General features: G+C 42.5%; 1 protein-coding gene across 1 annotated transcript in view; it reads left to right on the top strand.

The window, feature by feature from the left end:
• The window catches only part of PXDC1 (PX domain containing 1), a 115,789-nt gene that overhangs the window by 59,242 nt on the left and 38,509 nt on the right, over positions 1 to 18,038 (top strand). The window contains exon 2 of the mRNA XM_040353646.1: positions 14,755 to 14,846. Within this exon, the coding sequence (XP_040209580.1) occupies positions 14,755 to 14,846 (92 nt within the window). The remainder of the gene's footprint in view (positions 1 to 14,754; positions 14,847 to 18,038) is intronic.

The raw sequence follows: 18,038 nt of genomic DNA, 5'->3' as shown, positions 1-18,038 counted from the left end.
GTGAAAATCCTGAGATTTTAGCTGCCCTGCCTCTGCACTGCCTCCTGGCGTGGTGGCCATCTGTAAGCCCAGGGGCCCCATAATCTTCTATTGCCCGGGGGCCCCATGAGTTGTCAGTCCACCCCTGGCACTGAGATTTAGTTTATGTAATGGTCCTATTTGTTTTATAGACATATATGGACCCAAAGTATCCAGCAAATAATTGCATCTCCTGACATCCCTATTAAATATTCAAACTCAAAATTTTGGACTTTCAAGAGACCAAAAATGACTCAATACTTATAATTTATAAAACTAAAAGAGCTTTATTTATAAGCGACATACAACACACTTCATGAGTGTAAATAAATACATTTTGGTACAACCCCTGCTCATGCCTTATTAAACACCATGTTGGAGCCCACATAGTGTTGAGCAGAATACGCCATATTCGATTTCGCGATATATCACGAATATATAGCCGAATATTCGAGAAATATTCGCTAAATTCGAATATTCGTGATATTCTATCGAAATGAAATGTTTGCGAAATTTCGCTATTGCGAATGCGAAAATAATTGCGAAATTTCGACAACTGCTGTAGGAGCACTCTGATTGGCTCAGAATATTCGTGATATTTTATCGAAATTTCGCAAAATGCGAATGCGATATTTACTGCGGAATTTCGACAACTGCTGTAGGAGCACTCTGATTGGCTCTGATGCGGAAGATAGGGCGAAGAAAATAATCGCGCGATATTCCGATTGCCGAATAATCGCATTGCGATTTTTCGTCAAGATAAAATGATCGCTTCAGCTACTCGGCCCAAGGTCTCTAATCATACCAGCAATGCTTTTAGACGTCGATGGAGATCTCTAGGATGTGATCTGTTCTAAAAATAAAATTGAAAAAATTCGAATATTCGGAATAGCGAATATTCACCGCGAAATTCGAAATATATCGCGAATACTCGAATATGCCATATTCGAGCCGAATATTCGCAATACGAATATTCGTGAGCAACACTAAGCCCACATACACAATTTACAATTGAAGGTTTACTAGCTGTACAATACCATTACAAAGTATATCAACTTTACAATAACAACAATGATGGAAGACCAGCTGAGCAATATACTTAAGATGTTTTGTTAAGAGGATTGCAAGGGGTATCAGTTGGTGACCAATCTAACATATAATATTAACAAGTAAGATACATTTGTCATCAATACCCATACATATCATTTTTGGAGAACAATTCCTTCTGAATGGATTTCATGGAAGATATATGTATTAGATGACAAATGCATCTTACTCATTACTGTTATATTTAAGATTGATCACCAATGATAATCCTGAAGAAATTGAAAGGAAACACGTAGGGTCTTCCATCATCATTGTTGATGTAAAGTCAATATACTTTCAAATGGTATTGTGTAAATATTAATTGTAAATTGTGTATGTCAGGGCTTGAAAAATTTGCTTTGAATCTAGGAGACAGTTTTTTTTTAAACGAACAAATCTTACGGGTGAAACATGTAACATGTTCCCAAAGGTGTACTTATCCTTTAACCCTTTTTCAGAGGTGTTTTTGCATTTTGTACACATGTTTAACCACTTAAGGACCTTGCCTGTTTTTCAGATTTGGCGTTTACAAGATTAAAACAGTTTTTTTTTTGCTAAAAAATTACTTAAAACCCCCAAACATTATATATATATTTTTCTAACACCCTAAAGAATAAAATGGCGGTCATTGCAATACTTTTTGTCACACCGTATATGCGCAGCGGTCTTACAAGCGCACTTTTTTTGGAAAAAAATCACTTTTTTGAATAAAAAAATAGACAACAGTAAAGTTATCCCAATTTTTTTATATATTGTGAAAGATAATGTTACGCCGAGTAAAATGATACCCAACATGTCACGCTTTAAAATTGTGCCCGCTCGTGGAATGGCGTCAAATTTTACCCTTAAAAATCTCCATAGGCGATGTTTAAAAAATATAGGTTGCATCTTTTGAGCTACAGAGAAGTTCCAGGGCTAGAATTATTGCTCTCGCTCTAACGATAGCGGTGATAGGTGATACCTCACTTGTGTGGTTTGAACACCGTTTTCATATGCGGGCGCTACTCACGTATGCGTTCGCTTCTGTGCGCGAGCTCGTCGGGTCGGGGCGATTTAAAAAAAAAATTGTTAGTTTTTTTTATTTATTTTTATTTATTTTATAATTTTTTGAAAAAAAAAATGGATCACTTTTATTTCTATTACAAGGAATGTAAACATCCCTTGTAATAGAAAAAAGCATGACAGGTCCTCTTAAATATGAGATCTGGGGTCAAAAATACCTCAGATCTCATATTTAGATTTAAATGCAAAAAAAAATTGTCATTTGAAAAAATGACAACAAGAAAATATTGCTTTAAGAAGCATGGGCGGAAGTGACGTTTTGACGTCACTTCCGCCCTGCTATGCTATGGGGACTGGTGGGGGCCATCTTGCCCTCACTCGTATTCCTGTCGAGCAGGAGAGAGGACCGATCCACTCCGCCTCTGCCGACGGCTCTGGTAAGCGGCAGAGGGCGCGGGAGAGCGGCGGGAGGGGGGGCCCCTCTCACGCCGCCGATAACGGTAATCTCGCGACCAATCCGCCGTGGAGACCATCTTTATCGCTCACTGAAAAAATGGATATCTCGGTTGTGGCAGCAGCTGCTGCCGTTACCTAGATATCCATCTTTAAAAACAGGACGTATATATACATGAGTGGGTCCTTAAGTGGTTAAAATACTTTTTTTAGGCCTGAAAATTACATAAAACCCTTTACCCGGCAGTACCCTATGTCGGTCTTGGGCCTGCAGATGGGCAAGTGGGGGGTGGGCACGCGCAGGGTGTAGGGAGCATTCAGATGGCAGCCCAGGCGCCAGGATGAAACTTCTTGTCACCATAGCGACCTGGCGTATGTGAAGTTTTAAAGACAAGTTAGGGTTTTAGAAAAAATTGTACTCGCCTAGGTGGATGCAGTATCCATCCAATGCTGCATCTGTCCCCCGCCAGCTTAAAGACTGCTGATTGCTCAGCTCGTGGTATTCAGCCTGCAGAGAGTTGGGGACAGTCACCGGCTCTCTGCTCTGCTCCTCCAGCACTCACTGGAGTGTTGGGCTATAGAGGGGCCGAAGCGGCTGGCTCAGCCTCTCAACGGCTTGCTGACAGGCTGAGCCAGCCGCTGGTCTAGGCATCTTGGTGGATCCCCATCATATGATCGGGGTCTTTTCAGAACCTGGACCGGCTCTGTGAGGAACTGCACCCCTGTGATCCCCAGGATAAGATAAGCCAAAATAGCTTTTGTTATTCTTCTCCTTTAATATGGTATTTAATAAGACATTAACAGGAAGTGTTGAGAAGAAAAAGAAAGTAGAGTTGGCGCTGGTCCTACGGAGCCACATGCTCCATAAAAGAGGCTCCTAGTATAAGGTGCAGTGTGCAAAATATACACAAAGTGCTAAACAATCCAATATGCCAAGTGCCTATGTAAACTACTAGAATGATTCCACAGTATATATCATAAATGCAGCTATGAAAATAAATAAAAAAATGCATAAAATATATATCACAGTGCTGTGCAAATTAAAGTGCTATTGTGTAAACACTGCTAGGTAAAGAACATGTGCAAAATGTAAAATTCCTGTACCATTAGGGTACCTATATTAACCCTTTAAAGATGTGCTGACAAACCATTTTTTTTTTTTTTTCCAGTGCAATATAATGTCCTTATTGGAAGTAAACAAATCCAATTGCCAGGTGCTGAGTGATTCTAAAAGTGCTTTGTGCTCGTGTTGTATTTTACGGAGGATCCCCACTGAGCTGACGGACACACGGAGGCAGATCATTACTGATCCGCCCCCTGTGAAAGGGCCCTTACACAGGTTTTTCCCCACTGAAATGCCACGTACACATGATCGGAAATTCCAAGAAAAGTTGGATGTGAGCTTTTGGTCGGAAATTCTGACCGTGTGTAGGCCCCATCGGATTTATCTCGGCGCGTTGTAGTGTTACACATCACCGCGTTCTTGACGGTCAGAATTTTGTGTGACCGTGTGTAAGCAACACAAGTTTTTTTTTTTTTCTTATAAATCTTTTTTATTGCATTTTTGAACAAGAAACAACAAAACAAAAAAGAGAGAGAACAACAGGGACATAAACAACATATCAGATAGTGCTTAACAAATCTCTGTATGATTGGCATGCAAAATGGACAACTCATGTATATGCTCGGGACACAGCATGATACCCAGCATGTCAGACGTCTCCTCCATCATCAGAACCAACTATTCCGTGATCAGGCACACAATCCTCCATTTCCCCGTTTTGGCAGAGTACCTAGAAACTGACACATAAAAATCTAATCCGTAACTTCTTCACCTGACTATCAAGCCGTAGTAGGTTTCGCTAGCCATGTACGCCAGATTTTATCATATTTCAGGGGGCACCCTCTATTTTCATATGTATCTTTATACAGGGGAAGGCTCTTGTTTACGAGGCGCTTCCAATGAGTCAGAGAAGGCATCGTGGGTTTCTTCCAGTGCATAGCTATATTTTTCCGAGCATAAAAGAGTAATAACTCAATCAAAGTTCTCTTTGCAACAGTCGGCACCAGTGTTTCTATCAGGCCCAAGAGGCACACCTCCATCGTCATTGGTACTGTAATCAGGGCGACCAGACCAATCAGATCTAGCACCTTGGTCCAATATTGCTGGATCTTAGGGCAAGCCCAGAAAATATGTGTAAAGTCTCCCGGAGAGACACCACACCTTCAGCAATCTGCGGAGAGCTCGGGTTTCATTTTATGAAGCCTATAAGGTGTAAAGTAAATGCAACACAAGTTTGGGCCAAAATTGCATCAGAAAAAAATCCACGGTTTTCTTGTCGGAATTTCCGATCTTGTGTACGCGGCAAAAGATTTATCTTCACGTCTTGTTCTAGTGGAATCTCTAAAATGTTGTATTTCCCATCATTTCCTATGTCTATATGATAGTGAGTACCTATAGCCATAACAAACTGCATGGGTGATATGGGTCCCAAGGTTAAGAAGGGAGCCCCACTAGGGAAGTTGTCTAATGTCAGCTGCTTTCTGGGTTCATCCCAACATGATTGCAGATCGAATCTGGAGCCGAACCAAAGTCCATCCCTGCTAGTCACCAATCTGCTTTGCATTCCCTTTCTCTGTGAGTTTCGTATATTAATTGCTTCTGGTTATCCTGGCCAGCACTTTGATATTACCCTATATGCCCATGGTGCTCCCAAGGCTGTGATAGGCAAACTGATTGCTAAAAAGTAATACGATTTTTTATATTTTATAATTCTCACCAAAAAATACCCAGTTTAAAGAAGTTTGTATCAAGTTTAACTAACAATTATGTAATGACATAAAATTAAAGGGGTTGTAAATCATCATGTTTTGGATCCTATGCATTAGGGTTAAAAAACTTCTTGCGGTCACTGCCCCCCCCCCCCCCACAACCCGTTTTACTAAGCCCATTTTTCTTCTCCTTGGGGACGAGCACACCAGCTCTGGCTTGTGTCTCGTGTCATGATTGGATAGATTAATAGCAGCGCAACCATTGGCTCCCGCTGCTGTCAATCAATTCCAATGACGCGGCGGCGGGCAGAGTCATACATTGGCGGCTATGGACGCCTAATGAATGACTCAGAAGTGCGCCCGCAAGGTAACCCCCTCGGCAGAGCGAGTCACCCAGGAGGTTATCTAATGCGGGGAGGAGCCGCAAGAGCCACCGAGGGACCCCAGAACAGGTGGATCGGTGCCACACTGTGCAAAATGAGCTGCAGAGTGGGGGTAAATATGACATGTTTGTTACTTAAAAAAAAAATTATCCTTTACAATCACTTTATTTATTTTTTGTTGAATTTATACTAAACCATGATGTTCAGCACTTGCTGGCTAGGATGGTTAAAGGGGATGAGAGTAGGGCCGAAACAACTAATCGATTATGAACTGAATTGATTACAATTTCTATAATCGATTAATTGGCCAGTAACATAATGGGGTTAAAAAACTAAAATTAGCCCTTTATAGCAGGGCTCAAAATTTCAAGTCCTGAACTACTAGCCAGGCCTCAAGGCGTACTCGCCACCAGTTGCCCCGCCAAACCCCTACCATGTCCCGCCCCCTAATCCCGCCCCTAGACACGCCCTCATAAATTATCTCATGAAATGACACTTAAATGTTTTATGCAGAATTAAGTTATAAATATAAACAGCAACTTTATCCATGCCCAAAAATGCAGCCTGCCAATGTCTACCAATGCAGCATGTGTCCCCAGTGCAGCCACGTGTCCCCAGTGCAGCCACGTGTCCCCAATGCAACAAAATGTCCCCAATGCAGCAAAATGTCCCCATTGCAGCCAGTGTCCCCATTGCAGCAAAATGTCCCCATTGCAGCCAGTGTTCCCAATTAGGGGTGCAACAGATCGTCACCGATCCGTGATCCGAACGGGCCACCCCGTTCGGATCGGCACACCCCGCGATCCGCGGAGCGCTCCGGAGCCTAGGCCTAGGAAAGTCCCCGGCTTCGGCCTAGCTCCGGAGCGGCGGCCATCTTGCTCCACCCAGTCTGCTTGCCAGAGCCCAGCCTTTTGCTTGATTTCATTAGGCCCTGGAAGCACTATTGCATTCACTGACACCAATGAAGGGGCACAATACCTACCAATATCACCAACAATGGGGCACAGTTCCTCCCAATGACACCAACAATGGAGCCCAAAGACACCAATTATAGGGCACAATTTCTCGCAATTGCACAAACAATGGAGCCCAGTTCCTCTCACTGACACCAAAGATGGGGCATTGTTTACTCCCACAGTGCACAAACAAGGTCCATAAAGACATGGATGAGCGAGTTTGGGGTGGAAGAACTTGACTGGCCTGACCTCAACCCGATAGAACACCTCAGGGGGGAGGGGGGTGCAGATACCTGTCCAAGACAGGTATTTGCACCCACTTCTGGGCATAAACTCCTGTGGGAGTCACGTCACTCCCCCCCCCCCGCTGTCTCCTGGGAAACACACTGGCCCCAAGAGAGAGGGGACTAGTGAGGCCGCGCCACGCTACTTGCGCATGTGCAGTAGGGAACCGGGCAGTGAAGCTGCAACGCTTCACTTCCTGATTCCCTCACCGAGGATGGTGGCGGGGGCAGCCAAGAGACGAGCGATCGCTTGGCCTCGGCTGCCGACATCGCGGGCGCGCTGGACAGGTAAGTGTCCATTTTTTAAAAGTCAGCAGCTGCAGTATTTGTAGCTGCTGGCTTTTAAAACAAAAATTTGGGTGGACCTCGGCTTTTAAGTAGAGCTACACTGCATATGGGCACCACAAACCAAAAACACTATTTAATTAATTGTTAATATTTAAAGCAAGCGCCCCCATCCCTATCCATAACGCTATGCTTTATTTTGTTGAGAAATCACTTTTGTCCGTGGCCATCTTGAATATGGCAGATGATTCATGTAGCATTTACTTCCTGGAATCCACCTGACCATAGCTCAGGCATACAAGCAAGAGAGGGTGTGCTTAGCTAAGAAAGCCCTCCCTCTCCTATTGAAGACTCCTGTGATGTATGACATCAATTTCATAGGCACTGAAACCAGAAAGTAACTGAAGAAATGTAAAGGAAAAAAAAGTTTAAAACAAACAAATATGATATACTTTCCTATGCGTTTACTAATGCTAGTAGCATAAGAATTAAAAATATTCAACGTTGGTTCTGCTTTAAGTTTCTGTTTTATAAACTTCTAAAATAATAGCTTGTAATAATTTGTTTCTGGTCTTGGGAAGACCCTGAACATGCTATTACAATTTGGTTATGCACAGTGGTTAGTATTTTTAATGAGATATGTCAGAAGTAGCATCATCCACAGGCCATCCTAAACCTTTACGTCCCATTCTCCTACTTTAATCTCACCTGGACTCAAGGGATGGTATAAACAGTGACATTTGTTTTCACACGCATAGGCATGGAAAACTCTTTACAATATTTTCCAAGGGAGTGAGATTACCATTTCTACAGAGCAAACATAAAAAGAAAGAGCTAAAGTTGTAGAAAAATATATTAATGTAAACCTTATCATTATAGTCTTCTTTTTTTCGTTTTCTTTAATGGCTTGTGTTCAGAGGCATTGTTAACCTGAGTTTAACGAGTGTTTGCAAAGCTCATAAAATACAACTCAGAAGTCTTATTTCCCTTAATGGTACAGTGGATGCCAGTTCTGGGGCTGCATTTGACCTACTTTGCATTGTGATCCTGCGATTTCCGTCCTCTGAATGCAGTGGATTCCACTGGAGATATATATGTTTGTATTGCAGGCAGACGGTCAAATGCAGCCTTTTGCATATGAAAACAAATGCATTTGAGTTGTGCTACATTCAAATGTAAAAGTGGGCATTGAACAGCAATTCCATGGACAGCTCCCCTATGGCAGGGGTGACAAACCAGTGGCCCGGGGGCCATATGTGGCCTGCAGAGCCCTCTGATGTGGCCCACGATCTCCTGCTCTGGGATGGAATAGGCCTAGTACACACGAGAGGATTTATCCGCGGAAACGGTCCTCCGGACCGTTTCCACGGATAAATCCTCTGGCGGATTTTGATCTCATGGTTGTACTAACCATGAGATCAAAATCCCAGCGGAATTCTGTCTGCGATGACGCGTCGCGCCGTCGCCGCGATGATGACGCGGCGACGTGCGCGACGCTGTCATATAAGGACTTCCACGCATGCGTCGAATCATTACGACGCATGCGGAGGATGGATTCGGACGGATTGATCCGGTGAGTCTGTACAGACCAGCGGATCAATCTGTGTGAATGGATTCCAGCGGATAGATTTCTTAGCATGTTAAGAAATTTTGATCCGCTGGAAATCCATCCCCGGGGAAAAAAATCCGCGGAAAAATATCCGCTGGATTGTACACACCAGGGGATCTATCCGCTGAAACCGGTCCGCGGATCAATTTCAGCGGATCGATCCTCTCGTGTGTACGGGGCCTTAGAATACTGTTATTAAAGGTAAGTTTATTACTAAAATCACAGTGTACAGTATATATGGGCATATCTGTTTTGCAGTGGTTACTGGGCTGCTTTTAAAGGAACACTAAAGATAAAAAAAATAAAAAAATAACAAATATGTTATACTTACCTCCACTGTGCAGCTCGTTTTGCACAGAGTTGACCCGAACCTGGTATTCTGGGGTCCCTCGGCAGCTGTCTCGGCTCCTCCCCGCAAGAATTCATCACCTTCATACTAGCGAGCTCGCATGGTGGTTAGTTCTTGCGGACGCGCTCCAGTGATACAGCTGGCGGCTATAGCCGCTCACTGTATCACTCGGCCCACCCCCCCCCCCCGGCGCGCCACGTCATTGGATGCGATTGACAGCAGCGCGAGCCAATGGCTGCGCTGCTTTCAATCAACCAATGAATGAGCCGAGAAGCCAGCCGAGAAGCAACAGGAAAACGGCTGAAATTTGTCTTGCATACACACGGTCACACTAATCTTGGCTGAAATTCCGAACGTCAAGAACACAGTGATGTACAACACGTACGACGAGCCGAGATCAATGAAGTTCAATAGGCAGTTTGGCTCTTCTGCTTGATTCTGAGCATGCACGTTTTTTTTTGCGCGTCGGAATTGCATACAGACGAACGCGATTTAAGATAGGAATTTTTCCTGTCACGAAAATCCTGCTTTCAATCTTTTCTTGGCAGGAAAACTGACAGAAAAGATGTGATGGAGCATACACACGGTCGCTTTCCTGACAAAAACCTCACATCGCACTTTTCCTGTCATGAAAACCGATCTTGTGTACGAGGCATAAGGAGTGTTGGATGTAAATGGACTTGTGTCCGTTTACAAACGCCTACCTCCAATCCGATCCGCAAACAAAAAAATAAAAGATTAGAGTGGGTTGTATAGAATAGAGTGGGCTGCCATCCACCCGCTCTGCTCATTGTGGCCCGTGACCGGTTACCAAGTCGCTTAAGTGGCCCTCGCTCTTCAAAAGGTTGGGCACCCCTGCCCTATGGGGCTTGTAGTTGCTATAACACTGGAGGCCACCACAACCAATGACTCTACTCTGGCCCCAGTGAGCTGTCAGCCAATTTCCGGGCCGAGAACTGAAAGTAAACAAAAGGGTCCGTGGTATGGACACTCCAGCGTCGGTGCCACCCCAGATTAATGTCCCTGTACCCAACAGATACTTAAATCTGTCACCTGCGCTGACAATTGTGGTGTGGAGGAGCAAGGAAATTCTAAAGAGTGCCCAAGATATTTTATGAATATCCCAGATAGTATGTCTTTTGCAATAAAAAATGTCCGTCTCACAAATTTTTAAATGTATGCTAAAGTTCTTCTTTAAGTCAATCTACTGTATAAATGAATATAAGACAAAGAACATTTGCCTCGCAACACAGAGTTTACCGTAGTAAAATGATGTGGTTGACTTTCTAACTATACCAGCAAATCCCAACCAAATATTCGAATACACACACTGCGCTAACACACTAAGGATTTACAAGTCCTTAAGCTTAAGGCTTTTATAGTTTAATTAGTACAGTTCGTCATTGGCTTCAGGCCAAAGCATATGCTTTCAATTAGGTTAAACTGCATTAGATTGAAGTCAAGTCAGTGCAGTACACTTATTTGTAACACGTGGTCACTCGTGGCTTTAGATTACTATGCCCAGTTCTGTGGTCTAACAAATTGCACAAAAAATGGCAAATACATTTCTTTCAGTCAAACCAAACGATATTCATATTTTATATTACTTTTATATAAGAAAGTGGATAATTATAACCTGTGTGTGTGTCTGATTTGACTGACTGTAATGTTTATCATCAAGTTAAAGCGACACTAAAGATAATAAAAAAAAAAATAACAAACATGTTATACTTCCCTCCACTGTGTGGCTCATTTTGCACAGAGTGTCCCCGATCCATGTTTTCTGGGGTCCCTCGGCGGCTGTCATGGCTCCCCCTCCGCAAGAGCTTTCCACCATCATGCGAGCGAGCTCACATGGTGGAAAGCTTTTGCGGGCGCGTATCACTCGGCCCCGCCCCCCGGCGCACCACATCATCGGATGTGATTGACAGCAGCGCCAGCCAATGGCTGCTCTGCTATCAATCTGTCCAACCTAGTCAATAAACGGCCAGGCTGGGAACCAAAGAGGATGACGGGGACGATCGCGGGACTTTCGAGGGGTGAGGTAAGTAAAACAAGGGCTGAGGGGATGGTGCTGTCGGATGTTTTTTCACCTTAATGCATTAACCACTTAAGCCCTGGACCATTTTGTTGCTAAATGCCCAGGCCAGGTTTTGCGATTCGGCACTACGTCGCTTTAACAGACAATTGCGCGGTGTGTGGCTCCCAAACAAAATTGGCATCCTTTTTCCCCCACAAATAGAGCTTTCTTTTGGTGGTATTTGATCACCTCTGCGGTTTTTATTTTTTGCGCTATAAACAAAAATAAAGCGACAATTTTGAAAAAAATTCAATATTTTTTACTTTTTGCTATAATAAATATCCCCCAAAAACATATATAAATTTATTTTTTTCCTCAGTTTAGGCTGATACGTATTCTTCTACCTATTTTTTGGTAAAAAAAATCGCAATAAGCGTTTATCGATTGGTTTGCGCAAAATTTATAGCGTTTACAAAATAGGGGATAGTTTTATTGCATTTTTATTAATTTTTTTTTTTTTACTACTAATGGCGGCGATCAGCGATTATTTTTGTGACTGCGGCATTATGGCGGACACTTCGGACAATTTTGACACATTTTTGGGACCATTGTCATTTTCACAGCAAAAAATGCATTTAAATTGCATTCTTTATTGTGAAAATGACAGTTGCAGTTTGGGAGTTAACCACAGGGGGCGCTGTAGGAGTTAGGGTTCACCTAGTGTGTGTTTACAACTGTAGGGGGGTGTGGCTGTAGGACTGACGTCATCGATCAAGTCTCCCTATAAAAGGGATCACTCGATCGATGCAGCGACATAGTGAAGCACGGGGAAGCCGTGTTTACATACGGCTCTCCCCGTTTTTCAGCTCTGGGGAGCGATCGCGACGGAGCGGCTATAAACGAATAGCCGCGCCGTCGTCCCGGATCGCTCCCCGCGGGTATCCGACCGCCGCATGTAGCGGGGGGGGGTCCCGATCGGACCCCTGACCCGCGGAAAGGCAGGGACGTACATGTACACCCATATGCCTGTACGTGCCATTCTGTGGACGTACATATACATGCGGCGGTCGGCAAGTGGTCAAGGTGAAAAAACATTTACCTTTACAACCCCTTTAAGCAAGATAGAGATCAAAGGGGTCTTTACACGTTAAAACAAAACTGAAGCTTTGCTATTGTTGGTATAAATTGAACTGTCAGATATAGGCTCGGTTCACATTGCAAATCCACTGCGAGTTCCCGCATTGCATGTCTCCTGGCCACAGTTCATACGGCCCTATGCAAACTGCTGGGAGTGTCAATTGAAAGTTAATTACACCCCCAAATCAGTTTGCAAATTGCAGTGCTAACTGCAAATTCGGACAGGAATCGAATCACATAGGTGTGAACACCCATGCGATCCGATTCCGATCAACCAAAAAAAAGGTGCAGGTTTGGTCCGAATGTGATGCGAATTCAGCCATACTATCTGTATGGCTGAAATCGCATTGCACATAGATCGCATGTGATTTGCTCTGCAGTGCGGTGGGAATCACATCTGATGCTGGACATCGCACCAGTGGGCACCGGCCCTAAATGACTAGAGTGCAAAAGGATGGAACTCTTATAAAAGAATAGAAAAACAGCAAAAAATTTGGTTAGCCATTCTTCAGGTTTACATATCCATGCAATTCTATATAGCCACTATATCAATAACTAGAGAGGAGGGATGCACCATTATTTACAGCATTCAGGACCCTCTAGCTTCCTGTGTGACCCACTTCTAGAGGTTCTGCATGTGACCCACTACTTCCGATACTCCTTTATCACTTGATAATGTTCTTTTGAACAAAACTAGTCAGGAGGAGCTACAGCATTGACTTTATCGCACTCGCTGGGGTGTCTGCATGTGATTGTTTTATATGCAATTTTACCCCTGCCTTTTTGTAAGTAGTTTTAACCTTCATTAAACCTTCTTGCCCATTGAAACCTACTCCTGGGGGTTCATCATCACTGCACCCTGTGCTTACAGAACATTGCTGTAGAGAAGGGCACTGGCATCTTTACATCTATGCCATTTTCTTCAACAGTGAACACTGTTAAAGTTTTTGGGTTTCATCTTCCTACCATACCATTGGCCTTAAAGTGATTATAAACCATTATATATAGTGAAATGACTAGCCTTAGGGGATACACAGAGATGAAGAAAATCCTCCTACATCAGTTGTACCTGTTTATCTTCAGTCTTCTCTTCTTTACAGCCTTTCAAAGTCCAGAATTTACAAATCTTGTCTGAGTTGTGAGAATAAAAAGGGGGGGGGGGAGCTGAAAATACACTCTGCAAAGCTCAGCGATGAGAGCTGATTGTAGGGAATGGACAGCACACAGCCCTTTCACACAGCACACAGGAACAGAGCTGAGGCTGTCAATCAGCTGGGGGTCCCTCCTCTGTTACCCTTTTTCTCTCTGTGTCATAAAAATTTGTCAGAAGGGACTCATGCTGATAGCAGAGGAAGGTAGCAGACTGAAATGACACTTAGCGCTCCTAATTGAGATAAGTACACACTATAGAGGGATATGCTTTATTCATATTTCATGTCTGAGGTTTACATCCACTTTATTGTACAGCGTGCCATACAGTAACCAATTAGTGTTTTCATGCTTACTTGATTCAATTGCTGTGAAGTGAAATATGGGTATTGTTATGGGTTACTTTATTTAACCACTTGCCGCCCGCCAATGACAAATTCACGGCGGCAAAGTGGTTGTAGAATCCTGACTGGACGTCATATGACGTCCTCAGGATTCTGAGCCGCCGCGCGGCCCCCGGGGGCACGCATCGCGTCGATCGTTGTTGCAGGGTGTCAGTCTGACACAAGGGGCATCACTGATTGGCAGGCATTGTTTGGCACTGATTGGCATCCATTAGTAAAACACATACAATAGTGCCCATCCGTGCCACCTATCAGTGCCCATCCGTGCCGCCTATCAGTGCCCATCTGTGCCGCCTATCAGTGCCCATCCGTGCCACCTATCCGTGCCCATCCGTGCCGCCTATCCGTGCCCATCCGTGCTGCCTATCCATGCCCAGCGTGCCGCCTATCTGTGCCCATCCGTGCCACCTATCTGTGCCCATCCGTGCCACCTATCCAAGCCCATCCGTGCCGCCTATCAGTGCCCACTCGTGCCGCCCATCAGTGCCGCATTTTTTTTTCTACATTTTCGGTCATTTTTTTTTTTTTTTTGCAGAAAATAAATATCCCAGAGGTGATCAAATACCACCAAAAGAAAGCTATATTTGTGGGTACAAAATGATAAAAATTTAGTTTGGGTACAGTGTAGCATGACCGCGCAATTGTCATTCAAAGTGCAACAGTGCTGAAAGCTAAAAATTGGTCTGGGCGGGAAGGTGTATAAGTGCCCTGTATGGAAGTGGTTAACACACCATATTTGCTTTTGTAATCCCTTTTTGAATAAGCCTGCTTGTAATAAATTAAACTTTCTTAGAAATAATAAAGACACATTTACCCACATTCTTAACTCTTACTCTCTCCTTTTCAGGACTCATCACAATAAAAGATGCCCATGAAATAGAGTCAAGACTGAACGAAGTTGAAAAACTCCTGAAGACTGTCATAAATATGGCTTGTAAAGTAAGTATGTCATATACGACATTTCTATATGTTAAAAAGTGATAACTGAGTGGAAGTATCATAGTATATTTTATGTGCGTATCCTGGTCTATTCATTCGTCATTTTAATTTTTATAACACATTTTTAAGTAGACAAAGGAGCCAAATATACTGTATAAAGCTTCACATATAACACCTAGATTTTCATTAGACTGGCATAATCTCTTTAAAAAAGGGTTCCGTAAAATGGAAAAACCTCCAAAAGTCAATGAGAGTATCTTAGGGGTTGAGGATGACTGGGGGCTAAAAGAGCGGTCTATAGGTGGTTGATAAATGATGAAAGGTCAATTGGAGTAAATTAGTCTATGAAGGCCTTTGTAGCGCTCAATGCCAGTCCTTATTCTCAAGGTAAGGTGATTAGTTACAAGACAGTGTTACCCATACCTCCCAACTTTTTGAGATGGGAACGAGGGACCCTTATTATCAAAAGTATGTAGGCATAGGACACATTTCTCTGTCACGCCCCCCTTAAAGGAGAATTATACAAAAAAAAAATTGTTAAAGCCACATGTGTTTTTTTTATACCACTATTATATTGCTTTATACCGGCTTTTGAAATTTACAAATGCAGCAATTTAGAAATTGGATGAAAGGTTTAGCACTAGGAAACAATTTTTGAAAGATAAATAGTGCATTTTATCTAGAAATACAGTATATAGATTAGACCAAAATGATGGACAAATGAGGAGGAAAGAGAGACAGAGAGACTTTGTTCCAAATCAGGGACAGTCCCTCGAAATCAGGGACAGTTAGGTGCTATGGTGTTACCCACATGGCTTTTCAGCCAGATAGCGTGGACAGCCTTGAGTTGTCCCTATTTGTCATTTGTTGGTACTGGCCTAGCTATGTGTTGTGTGTTTCTGAACTTCCACCCTTCACTTTTTGGGAAGGAAATACATTCCATCCATTCTCCTTCCCATTGAAATCAATCTGCAGAGGCGCATTGCTGGCAGTATTGATCCTTTTTCGGCTGCTAGCGGGGGGGGTAAAACCGCACCGCTAGCGGCCAATTTACCGCCACCGCACTTCCTGTCTTAGTTTGAATGGAGCCTTACTGAATGTACACCCAACTTCGAATACTGTTGGAGAGCCAGTTTGAACACCCAAAGTGCTAGGAGTGGTTCCAAAGATATGATTTCTGTACATTTACTAAAAGTTCAACATTGTAACAACGTTAATGATATTAAAGAGTATTATTATTTAAAAAATAAATAAATCATAGCACTAATATTTAAAGCAGCATTTATTAAATTAATTATATAAAAAAATATTATTTTCATGTAAATGTTTGGGGGTCATCAAACAATGTAAAACTTCATGAAGGAGTTGATGTCCCAATGGGGACACAAATAGCAATAAAAACCTGAACATGGTTTAACCCTTTCCCACAATCCAAAACAAAAAAAATAAAAAATTGGTTGGACTTCACACATCACAGAACTACCTATGAAAACATGTTGTTAGCTGTAAAGTTCCACAATTAAACAGCTTAATTTCCAGAAGAAGATCTAACAACCTACTTTCACTTGATACCATTATTTTTAATGATTTCAACGTTTCCTCTTGAAATGCTGCCTTGTTCAAACAAAATACATCTTTTGATGTGAAGAACATTGAGACTATCTTACTGCATGTGTCACTAATAGCCAGAATGTCTTATATTTTTAGATTTTTCAGTTTAACTACTTCAGCTTCGGAAGGTTATACTCCATTCCCGTCCGGAGAATTTTTTGCAATTTGGCACTGCGCTACTTGGTAATTGTGCGGTCATGCAACGCCAAACAAAATGTATGTCCTTTTTCCCCACAAATAGAGCTTTCTTTTGGTGGTATTTGATCACTTTTATTTTTTATTTTTATTTTTGCGATATAAACGGAAAAAAATCGAACATTTTGAAAAAATATATATTTTCAAATTTGTGTTATAAAAAATCTCAAATAATTTTTGTCATACATTTAGGGAAAAATATATTCATCTACATGTCTTTGGTAAAAAAAAAAAAATCTTAATAAGTGTATATTTATTGGTTTGTGCAAAAGTTGTGGCTTCTACAAACTATGGTATATACAGTATACTGGAATTTACGCAACTTTTACTTTCTGAATGCCTATCTCAATTCTTGAAGAGCTAAAATGGCAGGGCAGCATAACCCCCCCCCCCCCCCCCAAAAAAAAATTACCCCTTTTTAGAAAGTAGACACCCCAAGGAATTAGCTGAGGGGCATATTGAGCCTATTGAATATACATTTTTTTTGTCACAAGTGTTTAAAACATGACAATATATTGCCCAATTGTTTGGTAAAATCTAAAAGATCATCTTATGCCAAATACATAGATACCAAACACAACATGCTTTAAAATTGCGCATGTCTGTGCAGTGGCGAAAAACGATATACATTTTTAAAAGACTTTACATGGTGCCACTTTAGATTTACAGAGGAGGTCTACTGCTAGAATTACTGCCCTTGATCTGACGTTTGCGGTGATACCTCACATGCATAGTGCAATTGCTGTTTACATACGACACAAGACTGATGCCTGTGTTCGCCTTTGCGCACGAGCACAGGGGGACAAGGGTGCTTTAATTTATGATTTTTTATTATTATTTATTTTACTTTTTAGTTTTAGTTTTACACCATCCCTTTCTTTTTTTTTTATCACTTTTATTGTTATTGCAGGGATTGTAAATATCCCTTATGACAGCAATAGGTAGTGACAGGTACTCTTTTTTTTAAAATTTGGGGTCTATTACACTCTAGATCTCTCCTCTGCCCCTAAAGCATCTGATCACACCAAGATCGGTTTGATAAGATGCTTTCCCAATTTTAAAATGGCACTGTTATATCCGTCGAAACTGATGAAATGCTCGAAGCTTCCAGTTTCTTAGGCCATAGAGATGATTGGAGCCATTCTGGTCTCCGATCAGCTCCATGGTCAGTTGGTTGAACCACCAGCTGCATTCTTGGGTTCCCCAGTGGGACAGGAGAGCCCGAGAAAAATGCGGAAGGTGATGGGTGGGTGGGGGGGGGGGGAGCATCCCCTCCCACTGCTTGTAATGTACTTATTGTAATGTTCTTTTTTTTATGCAGACTGTGGAGATTCCTCCATTAACATCAATCGATGTGGATGAAGAAATCTCTGCCAGAAAAAGTGT

The sequence above is a fragment of the Rana temporaria genome, chromosome 5, assembly GCF_905171775.1.
Source record: "Rana temporaria chromosome 5, aRanTem1.1, whole genome shotgun sequence".
NCBI lineage: Eukaryota > Metazoa > Chordata > Amphibia > Anura > Ranidae > Rana > Rana temporaria.
This window is presented reverse-complemented; position numbering and strand designations above follow the sequence as displayed.